Raw genomic sequence first — 19,834 nt, 5'->3', positions numbered from 1 at the left:
GGCATATTTTTACAAATGAACATATTGCAAATAAGTGAAATTTATATAATTGATTGTATTTATCTTTAGTTTTTATAAACTTTTCATAAACTGATCACTGAAATTATATAGTATATAGTATATAGTATATAGTATATGTTACATATAATATATTATATATTATCTTTATTATATATTATAATATATAAATTACATATTATAANATTATTTCTATCCAATTGAAGCTAGAAGAAGAGAAAATTGACTCACCTCTTCTGCACGGATGCCACACAGCTTGTTTCCAGACAAGAGTTTGTTTTTCAAGCTTTTATTCTGAGGAAAGAAACATAGTTTTATTGCCAGAAGTGATAAAATAGTACGGATTTCCTTAAATATGTCAGCAGCATTGCATTTCTCTGTATTTTATCCATGAGTCAGTTCTTTATGAGATACAATGACTTTATATAAACTGAGTAGAACCTGTAATGCAAAAGAATGTTTCTTTTATTCAATTAAAATTTTGATGTATTAGCATTAACACATTCATTAAAAAATATGGGACTTTATTTGGCCTTACATTTAACTTCTGTTTTGTATTTACATATGCTATTTTAAAAAATAAGTTTCAATCCTACAATTGATACTAATTTGTGAAATCACCCCTCTACACAGCAAGCATTTATTTCTACCCTCACCTGGATGCTGGTCACCTTGGAGCCCTGATATAATCTAGCCATAGACCCATCAGGGTCTGCATTCCCTTTAAAGGCTATAGTTTCGGAGTCCTCTTACATTCCCAATGCCTGCACATTGCTCTCAAAGGGCTTGCTGATGTTCAGAAGCTATTTCTTTCTCCAGGCTTCATACATGCGCTCTCTCTGCTAGGTCTGAGTAGACAGATCTGTTAACCTTTGAACTTCTCATATACTTACCTAGATTCTTAGACAAATGTTTGTTACTCTGACATGGAAGCCACATATTCCTAGCCATCTGAATCTAAACCCTTATAGCTATTCAATTATATCTGTCTTATTACACTCAGGCTTTTCTGTCTTGGCCTCAGTAACAGAGTACTGAAACTCCTTTTAGAAAGGCAGGCTTAAAGGAGAGCAGGAAACTGTGAAACTCACAGGATGTAGACTTTGTACTGTCTCTACAGAAACGGTGTAACGGTAAGGTGTACCTCTTACATAATGACTCTAAAGACAGTCAATTTGATGAGTGCCATGAGCAAACTGAACAAAATTTACGCAGAGTGACTGGATAACTGGATGAATGAATACATCAAATTTAACAGTTCTTCACTCACAATTCTCACCTGATTTTGAACATTTCCTTTTTTATTTTTCTGTCATGAAAAGAGGAGGCACAACTTCCCTCCGTTTGAAACAACCCTTTGCTTTTTTTCCTTTTTAGCTAAGAGCTGAAATTCTAAAAAGCTCATTTAGAATTCAATATCATAAAATGTTTCACACATATGAAGACTTACCTTAATTCACTCAAGTAATGTCTTTTTTAAAATATTAGTATGCATCATACAAGATTAGGGTTTCCAAAGAGATTTTAATAGTATGCATTATTTCAATATTTAAAAGCTTCTAACTACAATAACAGAAATACATATTGTTTTTAATTCAGTGTTGCTCAGAATGTAGGTTAAAAAATCCCCTAGTGGGCTGGTCGAGTGGCTCAGTTGGTTAAGAACTCACTCAAGAGTGCGAGCTCTGAGCAACAGAGGTTTGAGTCCCTTGCCTGAGCCGAGCTATGGCTGAGCGGCCAAAAGGTGGCAGGATGGCTCAACTAAAAAAAAAAAAGAAGAAGAAGAAGAAAAAAATCCCCTAGTTTTCCTTCTGTTCATATCTATTTATACATTTTTGACATACACAATCTTAAATTTTTTTCCTAATGAAATGGTCCATTTTATCCCTTTTTTATTTTTCCTATTGTTTTTGAGCAGAGAGATGTCATCCCTATCTCTACAGATTTGATATTCACTGAGATTTTTATCTTTTTTATGGTTACCATATTTTAGTGGAAAGATTGGTGACATTCAAATAAGGTTTATATTTTGCTTAATAGCATTGCATTAATGTTAATTTATTGGTTCAATAATTGCACTAGCACTCTGTATGATGTTAATTAAAAGTTTTGGGTAAAGGTTTATGAGGCTATTCTATATTAATCTGCCATGCTCTTTTCCACATCAAAAATTATTGCAAAATAAAGTTAAAATACCTAAAAAATAAAATAAAATAAATAAGTAAAAATTGAGTGACATATTTCTGGTATGAATATTTATATGCCAACACGAAGTATTCAAACTTGAGTAACTTTATTAGAAATGGTAATGAAGTTAATATATTTAAAACCTGGTGCATATAGTCTATACTACTTGAAATTTGCATCTTCACTTAAAACTTTTCTTCTGCTTTTCTTGCCTTTTGTTCATTTTGTTCAATTCTAAGGTGAGCGATGAAGCAGTGATGAAAACATTATTTCACTGGAAATGTTTAATACGGACTTGGACAATGCACTTGGATTGGCACTGGGAAGGCTGCTACTCCTCACTGTGGATATCTTTACAGCCACCCAAAAATGAGCAGTGATCATATTGTGTGTCCTCAGTCTGCTCTGGTAGTTGTTAATTCTGGGCAGCTCTGTAAAGCAATATGTTTCCATTAAGTTAAATGTCATTTCCAGAGTATAAGAATTGCAGTATTTCACTATTTTGAAATATATCCAGATTTGGGGATAATTAATTATAATCACCCACAATGGGGCCAAGTGTGGGACACAAGGCCAATATTGAGATTGATCTTATATGGCATACTCTTCAGAAGTGTGAATGGCACAGAGCACCAAAAAGGGAATACTGGTTCCCAGAAAATTCACTGAGTTAACCTTTCCACTCATGCTTCATGACCACACTACCGCTTTTATTCCAGAAAAAAATTATGGCTTGATATCATGTAGGTGTTAAGATCATAGTTTTTCAGTTCTGTGATCAGACATGTCATTTCATCCACCTTATAAATAACAGATCTCATTCATGTCAGACCTAATGATGCTTTTATAATAGTGAAGACAACAACTTACACAGGCATTTATACCCAAAATGCCAGGATCCAATTATGATTATGCCTCACTTGAGGAGATATAATGAAAAGTAGATTAAAAGAGTTATCAAATGTTTAAATGTCCATTCTTTCTGCCTATGAGACCTCTACTATTCCTTATTCTAATATCCATAATCTGATTTTTCTTATGAGAAATATTTCCATGCTAATTTGTGCGATGCTAACTCTACCCACTGAATCAAGGAAAAGGATAAAACGCCAGCCCAGCCAATCAGAACATGAGTCCAGATTTGTTAAAGCAACAAATCATCACTGATGAGATGCAAACATAAATCTTTTATTTTCAAGAATTATTGGGGAAAAGATGCTGAGGTTTATCACTAAGTCAGNTTCTGAATTAAAGAATTTCTCCAGGTGCTATTAAACAATAATTAATGTGGATTTTAAGGAACACTGGCTGCATGGAATGGTAATAGTGGTAACATCACAGACAACTCTGGGATTAAATAAGCTTGAGAAACATTGCATTTTGCTGAAGGACAACTCAGAACCTGATTTAAAGACAGCCTGGCGAATCTTCCAGGCAGATTGGAGGTACAGTACTCCTCGTGGAACTCAGGCTCCCTTGAAAAGCTTTTCTGGCAATTAAAATCAAGCGTGAAGTTCCTCAATGGGATAAACTCAGGTTGACAGCACAACTCATAGAATAGATCATCTCTGAAATCAAGTCCACATAATGACTGGTGGAAGGTAGCAGATTGATAAGAGAGATGACAAAATTTCGAGGGGCCTAATTATAGCCAGATACAAAAGAACATTATATTAATGATTTAAGGTCATTAATTGACTATTTCCATAGAGGAAATTGTGGTTGACAACCTCACTAGTAATGAACATAATTCAAATTCACTAGGGATAACATTTTTAATGTATCACATTTGTTTAAAACTTTCAATAGAATATGAAGCACATGGTAAGAGAAGGAAAGTGAAAGTATAATGAAAGGGTATTTATAAATTCTACTAAAGAGATGATAAATTTGTAGAACCCTATTGAGAAATAACTTTAGAATATATTTAACTATCTTAAGATTCGTATTACACTGTAACCCAGTATTATTATTTCTTAAGAATAAATCTAAAAATTGTATAGGGGAAAAAGAAGCACCAGGCAGAAAGTTATTCATCATCCAATATTTTATAATGATATAAAATATGGAAATAACCTAAATGTTTTCCAGAAGAGATGACTAAGTAAATAAACATTCGTCTCATGGCCAATTGGTCTTCTCATTGTCTCTCTTACATTTAGATTGTAATTTGGGACATAGGAAGAGATCAACAGCGATTGGATTTCTTAGCAATTAAATGATCAGGATAAAGACTCTAATCAAATGCATCCTTGTTTTCAGTAAAAAATTTTAACCAAGAGCAATCTCCTTAAGCCTTTTGTACTGTGATAGATTGAAATAGACCAAATTTCTTGGGTAATTCTTGAGTGAGCAGCAGCAAAAGCAAAGGGAATTTAAGATACGTTGTGGGGATTTATTACAAATTTCTTCACTTGAGTCCTTACTCCACAAACGGAATTGTACATTTAAGAGACAGGTTTCTTGATTTAAATGAATAGAAACAGATGCTTGCCAGGGGCTCATGGGAACTCAAGAGGCTGAGCAGAGAAACAATAGCGTTAGAAACAATAGATTACACTGTAGTTACTATTAATGGAACCTCCAAAATATTCTCTCAGCAAGAGAAGGAGTCAGCAAGACTACAACCAATGGAAAATGTCTCCAGATAGGAGAATAAGATGCTAATAGGAAAGGGGGATAGATTAGATATTCTAAAGTGAAAAATTAACAAAGTTTACTACAATGACCTTCAGGGATGCTTTGTACTCCAGGTCAATCACAAAACCATGAAATATTCTACTCACAAGATCATGTGCTTTATAACAAAAACATAAGCTCTCCTCCTCTTTTTAGGGGATCCCTGGTCACTCCCACCCCAGATTAGTATCTATTGAATCATGCTTATATGACTTTCCAGATAATTCTGTTTAGGCTTTTCTCACCTATCAGGTCTTACCTGCTTGTACTTAATTGTCACTTCGTTTACCATTTATATTATATCTGTTTTTCACTTAGCTGTCTCACTGGGAATGACAGTCATTGAGTCTGGAGTGTTTGTCCTTTGAAAGTAGACACAATTCTCTCATTTTCCTTCTCTAACAGACTAGAAATTTCTCCATATTATTTTCTACTTATTTAGGATATCTAATGCATCCTTCTATTACTGATGTCTGTTAATAATTCTGAAAATATTGGTAGAGAACATTTCTCTAAAGAGATGACATATCTGGAATACCAAAATAGATTGTGCCTCAACCTGCCTTTAATACTATCCAATTCTGGTAACACTTCCTGAAATTCTGCTATATATCAGACTTTCTGATTGTAACTGGGATATTAAGATGAATGAGGCCTGCCACCTGCCTTCAGTAAACAATACAATGAGAAATGTAGATACAGGCTGAACAAGCGATACTACTGACATGGTAAATGCGAGTTATTGATATCAACTAGGTTTTATGGAGCCCATAGGAGGGAAAAATTGGCATTTCTTGGAGGCTGGGAAGTCTTCTCAGCAAAATTAATATTGACATTTTATTTGAAAGTTACAGCACTAGAGTTTCTCTCTCTCTCNTCCTAATTATATTTATTTATTTATTAGTTTTGAAGATGGCAGACAAGTTTCTAGCTAATTAGTCCTGTAATTTCTCTTACAAATAAAGAGAAGTTTATTGTGGAAATCATTGCACTCAATCGTATATCTCTCTATGTCTTATTTATTCTTCCTTTAAAATAGACAATTCTCTTGGAAATAAAACTTGCTTTTGTTGTTATCAATAACTCCCTTTCCTGATCACAGAGTTCTCATTCTGATGGGTTAAAAATATGGCTAAGTATCTGTGATGCCATTCACTCCAGAAATAACTTTATGAAAAAAGCATTAATATTCTTGTCAACATTTACAAAAACCTTTCATACACCAGTAATAGGGCTAAACAGTCCCTCTCTTCAAGGAGCTCACAATCCATGAAGGAGGCTGACAGTAGCACTCAAAGACCCTGGAGAGGCATCTACTTAAGAAGTGACACTGAGCTGTCTTTAGATGTGTAAAGGAGTCAGCCAAATAATAGAAAATGACAAGAGAGAAAGGACTACGTGCACTAGAACTACAGGATGTTCAATTAATTATGCATAAGACACTGGTGAAAGAGTAGAGGGACGGGGCTGGAGAGGAGAGTTGGGGATGCCCACACAGGACCCTGTGTGACACTCAAGCCACGACATTGAATGTTTAGCATGAAAGTCACATGATCAGATTGACTTTAGAAAGATAATGTAGGGAAAATGAGGGGTTTCAAATTCAGTAATATATCTCCTTTTTGATGAAATACATGTGTATATTTAATTAACAGTTTAGTATTTTATAGGGAGAATTAAAAAAACAGATACAACTCAGTAACTGAAAAAAAAACTAATTAGAAAAATGGTCAGAGGAATTAAATAGGCATTTTTTTTTCCTACAGAAGACATACAGATGGCCAATGGGTGCATGAAAAGGTGCTGAAAATTACAAATCATCAGGTAAATGAAAAGCAAAATCACAATAAATTATCACCTCACACCTGGTACAATGACTATCACCAAAATGACAAGAGATAANCGTGATGAGTCTGCAGGAAGTTGGTTCTTGCTTCCAAGTCACTTATCCAACTAGTGAGAAAGCATCATGGTTGAGGGGGTTAGTCAAGGTTTCTCACACTGGGGCCCTCAAGTTACCTTTGGAATCATCTAGAATATTTAACAGTAAATCAGAATGCTGGTTCCTGCCCAGATGGGGTGAATCAGAATCTCTGGTAATGTGACAAGGAGCCTATATTTTAGCACTGATCCCAGAAGAGCCTTTTGCACATTAAGCAGAGTGAGAGGAAGGAATGGATAGATTTTAATTCTTTCAGGATCTGTTTGTCTTATTTTACACCCTCCCATTACTACCATCCTTCTACAGTATCCATGGGTTGGTCTTTCTATGTTTATTAATCCCTGGCAGGTGTTAGAGCTCAACTGTTACAGAAGGAAGAGTATACAATCACCAAAAACAGTCAGACTTTCCAATATTATCTTCTACAAGCTTCTTAACAACCCTGCAAGGAAGCCAACAAGACATACTGTTTCTACTTGACAGACACGCGAACTAAACTGACTCTCAGGGAGGTCAAGGGCTTGCACTATGCCACACAGCTCTTAAGAGGCAAAGGTGGAATGAGAGCTTTCTCTGACCGCAGGTCCTGTGCTCTTTTTCACCTTCTTGTAGCTGCTTCCCAAATAATAAGAAGGCTGAGAGCATCACCCCAAGCAGAACCCCAAGGTGGCTTCTACTTGGCCAACTCTGACCCATGAGGATGTTCATGCTGATACCTCTTTTCTGAGCTTACAATTGATGGCAACTAGAAGGCCTATTTAGCAACTTTTCATGTTAAACCTAACATCTGAGGTCAAAGGGTTTTCCTGAGGAAACTAGGGGAAAATCATACTGAACGCCTGCCCCCAGCACTAACCTAGGCTCTGCATGTAATACAGATACAATAACTCACACTCCGAAGCCCAAAGCTTTTGTAGCTGTATCATCCTGACTTACTTATGCTAGGCTTATGGTATACATGATCAGTGATCCTGCATTCACCTTTATTTTCTTCTAATTAAGTTCAGCAACATGAAAAATCGTCACTACCTAAGGAAGTTATGAATAGATGTAGGATTTTGAAACCACTAAGTGCCATTTCACTTTCAAAATTTGGAAAGACCTACAGNAGTGCAGATATTTATGGCATGCCTTATGTCCAGAAATGTTCTAATTACATTACTAGGCTGTGTCATCAGTATCAAGGATAAAAGTAAAGCCTTACCCCTATTTTTATTCTAACTCACTCACTATCATTTGATTCCTGTCTACGGATTGTGAAAGATCAGACCAGAACAAAGTGAGGCAGCTATAATTTGACTGTCACACAAAGGTACCTCTAGAGTGTACAATGTCTTCAATTCTTTGTTAGTTTCATGGGAATTCATATTCTTTGAAAGAAATTGTGTTATAACAGTAAGATGCCTGTGAGAAGATAAGTTGCCAGGCTGTCTACAGGAACATCTGCAATGATCATTTAGCAGTGACAAAGGATTCCATAAAAATAAAAGCCTAGAGATTTTTCTCCTCACCAATTCTGAATTGTATTATGGTACTAAATGCAGCAGTACATGCAATTTGGGATATTAATGATTCATGACTTAATTATATTTAGCACCATTTTTCATAGTATCTCATTCTCTGCAGCCAAGGAAAAGGTATAGCTTCTCTAAAAATAGATGGCTTCTTAAAAAAAAATAGAACAAAGATATTTAATCCCTTCACACAGTGTTATTCCAGAAAACAGAACACCATCAATGAATCCAGATTAATGACAAAAACTCGGGTTTGCAATGAAGGATATTCTTTCCAAGGTTTTAGAAATGCACAAAATAGAGTTCATAGCAGATCATTTCTATAATAGACCAGCTGGAGTCAACTTTTTAACAAAATATTTGGAGAATATATACACAAAAACTGAAAGAATTACAGGTAAATTCAGGTATGATAATTCTGCAAAACACTCATGAGGACACAATATAGAACTTGACTTCCTCACATGTAAAATTGGAATGATAATGGTAATTCTATCCTATGGCTGTCACCAGAGTGAAATGGGATATCAGATCTAAAACATTTCCAATAATGCCTGGAACATAAATTCTAACAGTAGCAACAGTGGTGGTAGGGGTGTGAGAAAGAAGTGGTTCTTAATTCGGGATCCAAGTATTGGCTTGATAAAAATTTCAAAATTCCTGAAATGGTAAGTAGACCTTTTGGAACATCTACATTTTTTTCAAGGAGAGCGTCTACATCTTTCCTTATTCTCTAAGTGTTGGTGGCCCCAAAATAGTTGTAAAAACCCCTGATGTACTAAATATCTTATAAACCCCTGATGTACTAAATATCTTATGATGTTATATGGAAGCAGTTTAAAGCAGAAACTAAATAAACATTTAAGCTGCTTAATTTAGTAACTTGGGAGAAGACTAATTAAAGAAAAAAAAAACTCCGAATGGTCATATAAAATCAAAATTATCAGTCAAAAGAGTGAACTGAAACTTCTTAGCTTGTTTCCAAGGGGCAATAGCCCAACACTCCGCTATAATATATGAGTTCCTAGTAGGAAAGGCATCAATAACCAAAATATGCAGAGAGAGCAGTACGTGGGAAAGAGCTGCATGTTGGCGTCAGAAGATCTGAACTGTGTCACAGCGAACCTGGTCTTAATTTATCTGCATCTCAATTTATCTCTGAAAAACTAAATTGGGGTATATTGAGCCATAACTTTCTGACAATGTTGCAAGACTACAATAGGGTAGAATGCATATGAATATTTTATAACAGTATATAATATTTTATAACAGTATAACAGTATATATAACAGTATAAACAGTATTTAAAACAGTATTTTATAACAGTACAGTATTATATAACAGTATAAACAGTATAACAGTATTTTATAACAGTATAACAACATAGGGATTATTGCTATGAATACTAAATGGCAAAATATACTCATTTCTCCCCAGTAAGGCCAGTAGAGTATAAGAATTCCTTGAATTCTGAGTATCAGATAGATTTCATTTTATCTTGCTCTGCTGCATATCAGCAATGTGATCTTGGGGAAATTACTTCAACTTCTAAGCCTTAGTTAGATCACATGTTCAATGGGGAAAATAATAACATGTAATAAATAGGGGTGTGGTATATAAGGGCATTCCTGTAGTGCCTGATACATGTGTGCTTATATATTATCTGTTACTTCCCTTATAAATAATTATCATGCAGCTGTGTCTAAAGTCTAGTTACTTCATCTGGAGGAGATTAGGATGTTACAGGGTGAAGATCAAACACAAACGCTCTGATAACAAGAAAGCACGATGCTAAGGCCGTGGAGGGAATTAGCACATATGGAGCAGAAAGGACTAGAAATTCCAAGCAACTCATTCCACATCCCAGGTCATTTAGCTTTCAAACAACCCATCAGTTATAACCATTTTACAGATAACGAGGTGATGGCAATTGAAACGATTTGGCAAATCTGGAGTTCAAAGTTTTATCTCTCTGTTCTCAAGCCCTGAATCTATTCTCTATGAAATAAACCACCATGTTTCCAGTTATATGGATTTTCCTGTTTGAGACATTATTTTCCCACAAGTCATTATTAAAATGTAGAGCAGCTGTCATCCTGATACATTTTATCTATAACCTTGATCATTATCTCGTAACATCCTACTTGGGTCCTCCTTCCACATGTCTTTTGGTTAATAATGGCTTCCTTTCACCAGCTTCTCAGGGCTCAGAAAACACATAAATACTGATTTGAAGGTGCATTTTCTATCCTATCTGCTCAGAAGCCGAAGCCTCCATCCTATTCATCCTCAGTAAATACCTCCTGTCCAAGTAAACCTAAAAGCCTCCTATCTTATGTTTTCAGACACAAATCTCTTAATACAATTTAGTAAGTCATTAGTTAGCATTTTGTATGTTTATGCCTATAAAGTAAAGAACAAAAGTGATAAACAGGGTACATAATTACAAGAGATCTACTATATGTCAGAAATGGCAGGAAGGGTAGTTCACAGAGGCAAACAGATGGGATGGACATTGAAGGATATAAATTCTACCCACCATTCTTCATCAGTTCAAAGGCCTGACTGCTGGTGCTTTTAGTCTTGTGATTTTATTTTGAAAGACTCTACAGGGGGCACAGCGAGCCTGCAGTGGTTCTAGGTGCAATGGAATCTAGTGGTGAGGAGATTTAAAGAATACTGGTATCTGAGCCCCATTTTCTCAAATGCAGATTCAGTTGTTCTGAATAGGAGAGGAATCCAGGAATTAGCTTTTTTTTTTCCCTATTTCCTTCCTTTCTTCCTTCTTTCATTTTTTCTTCTCTCTCTCTCTCTCTCTCTCTCTCTCTCTCTCTCTCTCTCTCCCTCTCTCCCTCCCTCCCTCCCTCCTTCTCCCCCTCCCGCTCTCTCTTTAATAAAAGCTCCACAAATGACTCTGATTGACAGCCACAGTTGAGTACCTTTGGGTTAAAATGAAATGATCTCTGCTTATGGCTTTCTAACTAGGAAACCAGTTTGAGTCTCAACTTTGGAGAGCTCTTACATCTTACAAAGGCACAGCTTTAAGAGTGAAAATGCACACATACTTTTCTCAACTGACACTTACTGAAAACCAATTTGGCTCAGCAAAATTAACAGTAGTGATTTTTTTTTTAATTTTAGTAATTCCCATTGGTTTCTTGAATGTTATCTTCCAGAATACTTTCTTGTTCTACCATTACTTTTACCCAGTTGTGCAATTTTCAAATTGGATACAAAGGAGAGACCCTTTTACAACAAAGTGTTCAGTTTTTTATCACTCCAAGACACCTTTATAAGTCTTTTTTTCTTTTCCAAGTAAATATATACATATATATATNAAAAAAGAACACCCAAATAACCAAGTCTATATCTAATGCTAATGCCATAACCCATCAGGGTGTGGGCAGAGAACATATCCATGCATTTTGCCTTCTCTAAATGGAAGGCAGATCCTGCTTACTATCTACTTAGGGAATCCCTCCCAATTGGATGATGTATAAACTTGAGGTAGGTTAAAACAAATGCCCCTACAACCTTCTTGAGAATCCAGCTTGTATATGTCTCAGCACTGTCTAAAAATATTATTTAACATTTTCCGTTGTCGATATAAAATTCAAACTCAAATCTTATTGTAGCAGAAAATATTTCTTAACAAATAATAGGTCTGCTTTATCTAGTTTTGATTTTTGCTTGGGAACTTAAGACATCACACTTTCTGTATAATTTATGTGGTATCTCAAACCCAGTAAATATTTTGGGCTACAAAACAGAAAGAAATATAAATCTAATATATATCTATAATCATTCTCTATATATATGCAAAAATTCCAAAATTACTGTGTTTCCATTTTACATAGTGCTTTCAAATGCAATTAGATATTAACTGAGATTTTTGTTTGCAAGTAATAGAAACCAATATTGGGTAAAATAAGGAAAGCATGAATTTACTGTGAAGATTCTATATAGAATAATGAGAAGGCCTGGGAAGTCAGAAAATATGCAGGAACAATGTAGGAGGAGGTATCCATGATTATAAGACAGGAATAGAGTTATTGTGACAACTAAATGAGAGACTGCAATTCACTGTCTTTAATTATAAGGTGGAATGATGAGGTCTCCATGAATTTTCGTGGTGAAAGTCAGAATCTGAGAACACTTATGATTGTTAAATATAATAAATTATGTAAATATGTTTATCACATTATTTTCTGGATTTAAATAAAATATACCACTGCTGCTATGCAGCTGAAAACATGTCTTTTAACTGCAATGAAATGTGAACCTAAAGCAAAAACACCTACAGTAGTATTCAAAATAAAACCAGAGATTGCTGTGTCTCACTATGGAAGGCATGTCCTCCTATTTTAGAACTTTCTAAAACTGTGCAGGANAAAAAAAACACCAGGAGCAGAACACCAAAACTTGAATGACTGACAGAGAAGGAGGGAGGAAGGGAGGGAGGAAGACAGGGAGGGAGAGAGAGAGAGAGAGAGAGAGAGAGAGAGAGAAGCAGCTTCCAAGATACATATATGATATACATGTATGTCATATATGTATACTAAACCCAGTGATCCTTTGAAATGTTGCCAAAAGGAAAAATATATCAAAACTTAAAAAGAGCCATTAACCCAGACCATCATGCAAGTGAAAATTATATCTAGTACATCCATGGGGACCTCACATCAAGTTCTCCTACTCTCTGTAGCCTTTTTTATCATGAGAATGCAAGTAATTACTATCGGCTCGTACAAGAAACCCTTCCTCCTTCCTTTGATGGAAATGTATTATTTTATTAATTTATCCTCTTAAAGAACAGGAGGAAAGACTATGTTCCATAATTTATACTCTTTCCCTTAATTGGGTTGCCTACTAACTCTTCAAAAGACTTTTTGAAGCCGAGATATGTTACTCTGCTTTTGTTGGTGTCCTGGGAGACAGGGTTTTGGGCTGGAATTGGTACCATCTGCATCCCCTGTACACCTCGGCATGGCGTCAGTCTATCCCCAGACCCATCGCCCACCCAACTCCTGGGAATGTTGACAATCACACTTTCTAATTAAACTGATTATTTCTCAAGTGCTATGGCCGCATTTCTGCCATTTCCTCACATTTACACTTCCGCGTGGATTGAAACCCTACAAAATCTACCAAAACTAGCAGAAAAGATAGCTGTTCTTATGAAGCCGTCAAAGACCAAAAGCTTCCTCAATCTTACCACATTTCCTATGATGCTGACAGGTGCCTCTAGCTATATATGCCAAAGTGTGATGTCAGCTGCCTTTATCTCTGCTCCTCTGCATGTAGCACAGTGCTCTGAATGCTGTAGTATTTGATAAACATTATCTATCATGTCTCCTCTTTCAAATAGATTTCTAATTTTACAAAAAAAAGGGGTTGCATGTATATTACTAAATGGATCATTCAATCTGAAAGATGTCACTTTGCTTCTGAAAGAAATTCTTGAACAGTCTGGACTAGAGCATCTTACCCCAGGCTGGTTGTCATGGCCAACGAAATAATAACATCGTCACGGTGGGTTTCAACAAGACATATGTGTAATTCCCTTTCCTGATGGGGATGTTGTACAGAGAATTATCCCCATGACATTATTCGCTTTTTTCTGTGAGCCAGGTATTGTGTGGATCTCTTTAGTTATAGTCTTATGAGGAAGTTAGGGAAGAAAGGACTAAAGAATGTTCATGACAACTTATGAAGAAGAATATGAGATAATTAGAAAGAAATCTAAAAAAAAACAAACAAAAACAAACAAAAAAAACCCCACCACCATTCCACAGAGTCAAGAGTATTACTGGAAAGTTATGGTAAAGACGTTTAGTGTGAATGAGGGGGAAACTACGAAAGAGTCACCTAAGGGGGAAATGAGAGAGCAGGTGGCAGCAGGGAGGGGGTAGTTTTTGAGAATCCCAGAGACAGTGGTGAACCATACTGCACCTGCTGTGTGCGCAACCTGTGCTGGGTGGGCAAGCCAGGGGCACTTAAAGGAACTAGGAAAGAAGAAGCAAAAGATTTGGACTCCAGAGTTTAAACTTTTAAAAATCATTACTTATGAAATATTTGCCCTGGGCAAATCTGACCAGATCAAGAGTTTATATGTACACTACTATTAAAACTTCTCCACAAATACTTAATGTAGACTACATGATTCTACTTTATAGGTGAGAAAAAATTTAAGTATTAACAAAACCAAAAGCATTAGTGGACCTTACTAAGAACTTTCACATTTCTAGGAATTTTGCTAAGCATCTAACATCAGTTTTCAGATTAGATTACCCCACAGGGGCTAACCCACATTTTTGAGACCCCTAAAGTAGTATGTGACAAGGCTGTTGTTCAAACTCAACTTGTTCCAACTCTAGACACCTTGCTTTTTTACTGCCATTCTATAATCTAACCTTAGTGTGAAGTTTGCCTCAGCAGCCTTCATAATCATATCCACAGGCGTCAATAGTTTCACCTTGAAGTAATAAATGTGGCATAAGAGGACATCGAACACTCGTGAAGTGAAAAGCGCTCTATTCAAGTCCTGTTCCACCAGTATTCAGTGGTGGGATTCTGAATAAATATACAATTCTATGAACATCAACTTTAAAAATGGAGCATAGCGAACATTTTATTTGTTTGTTTATTTTTCTATCCCATATTCATCCTCCCCCCCTCCCCACGACATGCACACCTTCTTATAAAAACAGCCCTGATTTGGGGTTGTGGCTCCCCATCTTCATGATTGTATTCTCCCCATCTCACAGAGTAGAATTCGTGAACCAGCATAAGCCATACATAGGCCTCATTGCCCTGGTCAGAACGATAAGTTGAAGAGCAAACTAATTTCCTCAGTGTCAATCTCCAGAGTTGTACTCAAAACACCACTTGCTCTGTTCCACTAATGTTGGATGCAGAGCTGATTGCCTGTGTTACTGGCCAACAACCTGCAGCCAGGAAGACACACTACACCTTCCCCTGCTTTGCATAAGAACATCAGTCCATCCTAAGGAAGGAGTATTCTGTTCACAGACTTAATATCACTCAAAAGGCATGGATGTAGCTATGTTTTCTAACTTTCCATGGATCATTAAAGTTCTCTGCATTTGGCAACAGCTCTCTTATGTTCCCAGATGCTCCTGGTGAGGCAGCCAACACAGGTGGATACACAGAACAATGTGATATTACTTTACATTCCATTTCTCTGGGTGGGTGTGATGAGAGCAAATGATTAAAAACTTCCACAGTGAGAAAGGTGAACAACTGTCTTAGTAAGTTACTTGGGTTGCCTTGGAAACCATTATGCTGTCAGGAAAAAAAATAGTTTTATCTTTGAAGAGAGCATCTTTATATATAGGGGTTATAATTTTTTCAGAAAAAAGAAATAAGGCCAAAAATAATTATATTTTCCATTCTGGGGAGGGAACAAGACTTAGCTGACAAGATTCAGTTTCAGAAAGACAGAAAGAGGATGCCTCTCTAAAGACAAGATTCTAAAATTGTACTCAACGATTGTCTCTAAAGAAGAGAATTTATGGAAGCCATTTATGAAATGCAAGGTATGCGGAAGGTTGTGCTTTCTTCTGGGAATAATTCTAGACATTGTATGTCAGAGACACTGTGATAAATATGATGAAAGTTATAGATACTCTTTCCAGTAGAAATGCATAATGACACTTGCACAGAAGAATTTTCATATCATTTTAAGGCCTCTAGACAGAGGCTACCTGAATCCCATACATGAATCCAGGGTTCAAAATACTTGAACTAGGATATACATTCATGAAAGCAACTGTAAGATTGCTGGGTCTAAATAAGATTATATGAAGACCAGATAAGGATATTAGGGATTATAGCTTTACAAATACAAGATTATAGTGAAGGGGTTGAGAAAGGGGTAGGAGGAAATGGCTGGAAGTATACAAAATAACTTTAAATTATAAAAGAACTATTTATTTCATAGAATTTATATGGGTTTACCCCTAAATGCAGCTCAAGATGGTAAAATAATTATAGTCCACATTCATCCAATGCTTATACTGTGCCAGGTATCATTCTAAGTGCTTTACATATATTAACACTGTTTTACATTCACAACAATTCTAAAGGTTCTGTGCTGTAAGGTACAGAAAGAAAAATAACTTATTCAAGAATCTGTACCTGGGAAAAGGCAATTCCAGGATCCGACAAAGAGAACTGCTTTGAGAGCCGAGGGTATCACCCCCCTCATTACAGCCTCATCTAATAAAATGTGTGGGGAACAAGATTTTGACTCAATATAGAGAAATATTTTAGTATAATTAAGCTGTCTCACCATAATTTTCTTTTCAAAACCATCATGTTTTTCATATTAATAGTATGCTAAAATTGTAGGGAAGAATTCACTCAATATGTTCTGAATTCTTGCAGAAGATTATGAAAATTTGGTCTAATAAGTTTTGGCTAAATGTACTTCTAAAATCTAATGGGCCTGGTGTTTTTGCTTTAGGAAAAATACTAACAACTCAGTTTCTTTAATGATTATGTCAATTCACTGTATTTTTTTGAGCCAGTTCTGGTAATTATACATATCTACATACTTGTGTGTTGAAATATATTGTCAAACTGTTTTTTTTTCAGAGCATTTTCTTGTTTTATATTTTTACTACCTTTTTGTATTTGTGGTTATACCCTCCTTTAATTTATAATATATCTAATTTCAGTAGTCTTGACCAATAGCTTTAGAAACTATTTCATTGGATTTTTTAATTTATCAATATTTATTTTCCTTATTTTCTTTTTCACTAAGCTATTCTTTTTTGTCTGTTGTTTCTTTACTTGTGTTCAATTTATTTTCTTTTAACTTTTTAAGTTGGATGCTTGCATGGCTCATTAACATTTTAGCTATTATTTGCCATATAAAAATTTAAATGTGCTTTTCCTTTGGACTATTATTTACCAATATTAACATTGTATTTTTATTTTACTTCAGTTTAAATATTTAGAATTTTTCATTATTATTTCTTCTCTGGCTAATGGGCTATTTAGAAGAGTTTATCTATAAATCAAAAAATGACATTTTTTTGTTATTAATTAGTAGCTTCAGGGTCAGAGATTATGATTGACAGTTACCATTTTTATTTTGTAGTTAAATGGAGTGTGTATTCTTTAATTGTTGGGTGAAGAGGTCAACATTTTCTTATTGAATTAACCTTGTTGATTGTGTTTATAAAATAGCATATATCTTTGTTGACTTCTTTTCTCTAATTGACCTATTAGACACCTAGACTCATGTGTTTGTATCTTAAAGCTTAATAGCCAGTCCGCTTTGTAATGTATAGAGCTATTTTACTAGATTCATATATTTTTAGAATTATTATATCATCCTAGGAATTGAATATTTTCATATTAAATAAGGATTCTCTTTGTTAATGATTTTGTCTTAAATATAATTTTGTCTGGCATTAATTAATTTACTGCAACTTTATTTTAGTTAGTGCTTAGTTAAGGGTTTTTCTGGACTAAATTTTTGCTATCTTTTCACTTTCAATATATTTGAGTACTTATAGCATATATTTGAATTTTTAAATACAATTGACAATATTCTAGATGTTCCAAATGGATGTTTCAGTCTATTTACATTCATTGGGATGATGTATTTGGGTTTACTTATACTATGCTAATATTTACTTTATATACTGCAAAGTCTTAGGGGAGATATTAATACTTATCATCACTGTCATTACATTTTTTTGGAACTCAGAGACACCATATAGACAGCAAGTTTCTCTGAGCTGTCCCTTTCACTCACCCTCAACCTACATCTTCACGGTGGGTATAGGTCCTTTAATTACCCAGCTTGATTCAAGGGCTTCAGTTTACCAGCTCGGCCCAAGACCTGGAATCTCTATTAATCTCGTATGTGGCTTTTGCCCCTAGGACACTCTTGACTTCAAGTTTATTTAACAATTTTGTTTCATTTGTTTATTTGCACTTGGGAATTGATTTTCTCTTGAGCTTTTGAAAAGCACTTAAAAGAATATGTATTATAATTTATGAAAATCTAAATGTATTGAGGATTTTACTGACTATAAAATTTGTCATATGGTCAGAAATAGAATTCTGTCTGCTACTGCTTCACTTTGAATTCTTCTTGCCCACCACATCGTTCCTATCCAAAGACCCTTCCCGACCCAAAGCAGACTACATTGTTCTCATAGAAATGAAGAACACACAGGGCATATTAAGTTCAATGACAAAATTTTCAATAAACAACCTATATAATTGTATTTATTATTAACTTGTAGAAATGGCCAACCTTTTGGCTAGTGTTGAACTAATTTGGGTTAACAAATATACGGCTCTCGGTAGATAGAATGATGTTGATAATTTATCAAAAGGGCATAGAATGAGACTTGACCTAAATATCAGTTCCTTGCAGATATACTTTCTCTTTTGTCATTTATTTAATGCATGTATAGACTTGGAAAAATTTCTTATGGTCTTAACCTTCACTGTACATTTGAATCACTTGTGGATCTTTAAATAATAATCTTTAAAGTCTGTTTCCAAATATTTTGAGTACATTTTTCAGGAGTGGGCCCAGAAGCAGACTGGGGGAGAGGCCTGAGTACAGGTGATTTTTACAAGCTTCACAGATGATTGTGTATCAGACAGGAATAAAACGACTAGCTTAAGCAACTCAGCTAGGACTTTCCCATCTGCAAAAGAGGACTGTGGACTTAAATAATTGTTAAGATCCCTTCCTACTCTTTTACACTATGATGTTTTTATGATCCTTACAGACCTTTATAATTTGAACAAAAGTCAGAATACAAGATAATTTGGTATTAGAGAACCATTGGGTCTCTTTCAAATGTTTCCTATATGACGCTTTTAGCAAGCTCCAGTTACAGAGAATGCTGACATTTGTCCTGCACTGGGAAAATCCTAACTCTGTTTTAAACCTAAGGGTGAGAGGTGTAGACATTATAAGAAAGAAGGGCATAAAGGAATAAGAGTGAAAGGTATTAATTAAATTTTAAAAAATATAGTAGATGAACAATCTACAGACCTGGGCCTTGCGGTCTTTGCCTCCTAAAAAGATTGTTATTTAAATACAATGAGAGAAAAATAAAACCACTGCTTTTTTTCCCCCACATGTACTGAAGGTGCTTTTACAAGTAATTAAGAAATGTCTGTCATCTTCATTAATTTATTGGCATTATTAAAGAGGAGGGGTGTGCCACTTTTCTCTGTGGCAACTTATGACAGGGGCTAGCTGCCATGATCTTTCAGCCAATAATCAGTGCAGATATTTATGGCATGCCTTATGTCCAGAAATGTTCTAATTACATTACTAGGCTGTGTCATCAGTATCAAGGATAAAAGTAAAGCCTTACCCCTAATTTTATTCTAACTCACTCACTATCATTTGATTCCTGTCTACGGATTGTGAAAGATCAGACCAGAACAAAGTGAGGCAGCTATAATTTGACTGTCACACAAAGGTACC

At 35.2% G+C, this 19,834-nt stretch overlaps 1 protein-coding gene across 2 annotated transcripts in view; it reads right to left on the bottom strand.

The window, feature by feature from the left end:
* Positions 1–19,834, bottom strand: part of LUZP2 (leucine zipper protein 2) — a 294,610-nt gene that overhangs the window by 111,614 nt on the left and 163,162 nt on the right. For both annotated transcript variants that reach the window (XM_019631038.1, XM_019631037.1), the window contains exon 6: positions 250–312. In XM_019631038.1, coding sequence (XP_019486583.1) covers positions 250–312 — 63 coding nt within the window. The remainder of the gene's footprint in view (positions 1–249; positions 313–19,834) is intronic.

This window comes from Hipposideros armiger, unplaced genomic scaffold (assembly GCF_001890085.2).
Source record: "Hipposideros armiger isolate ML-2016 unplaced genomic scaffold, ASM189008v1 scaffold_978, whole genome shotgun sequence".
NCBI classification, from domain to species: Eukaryota; Metazoa; Chordata; class Mammalia; order Chiroptera; family Hipposideridae; genus Hipposideros; species Hipposideros armiger.
The sequence above is the reverse complement of the archived record's forward strand: the minus strand, read 5'-3'. Positions and strand labels throughout refer to the sequence as shown.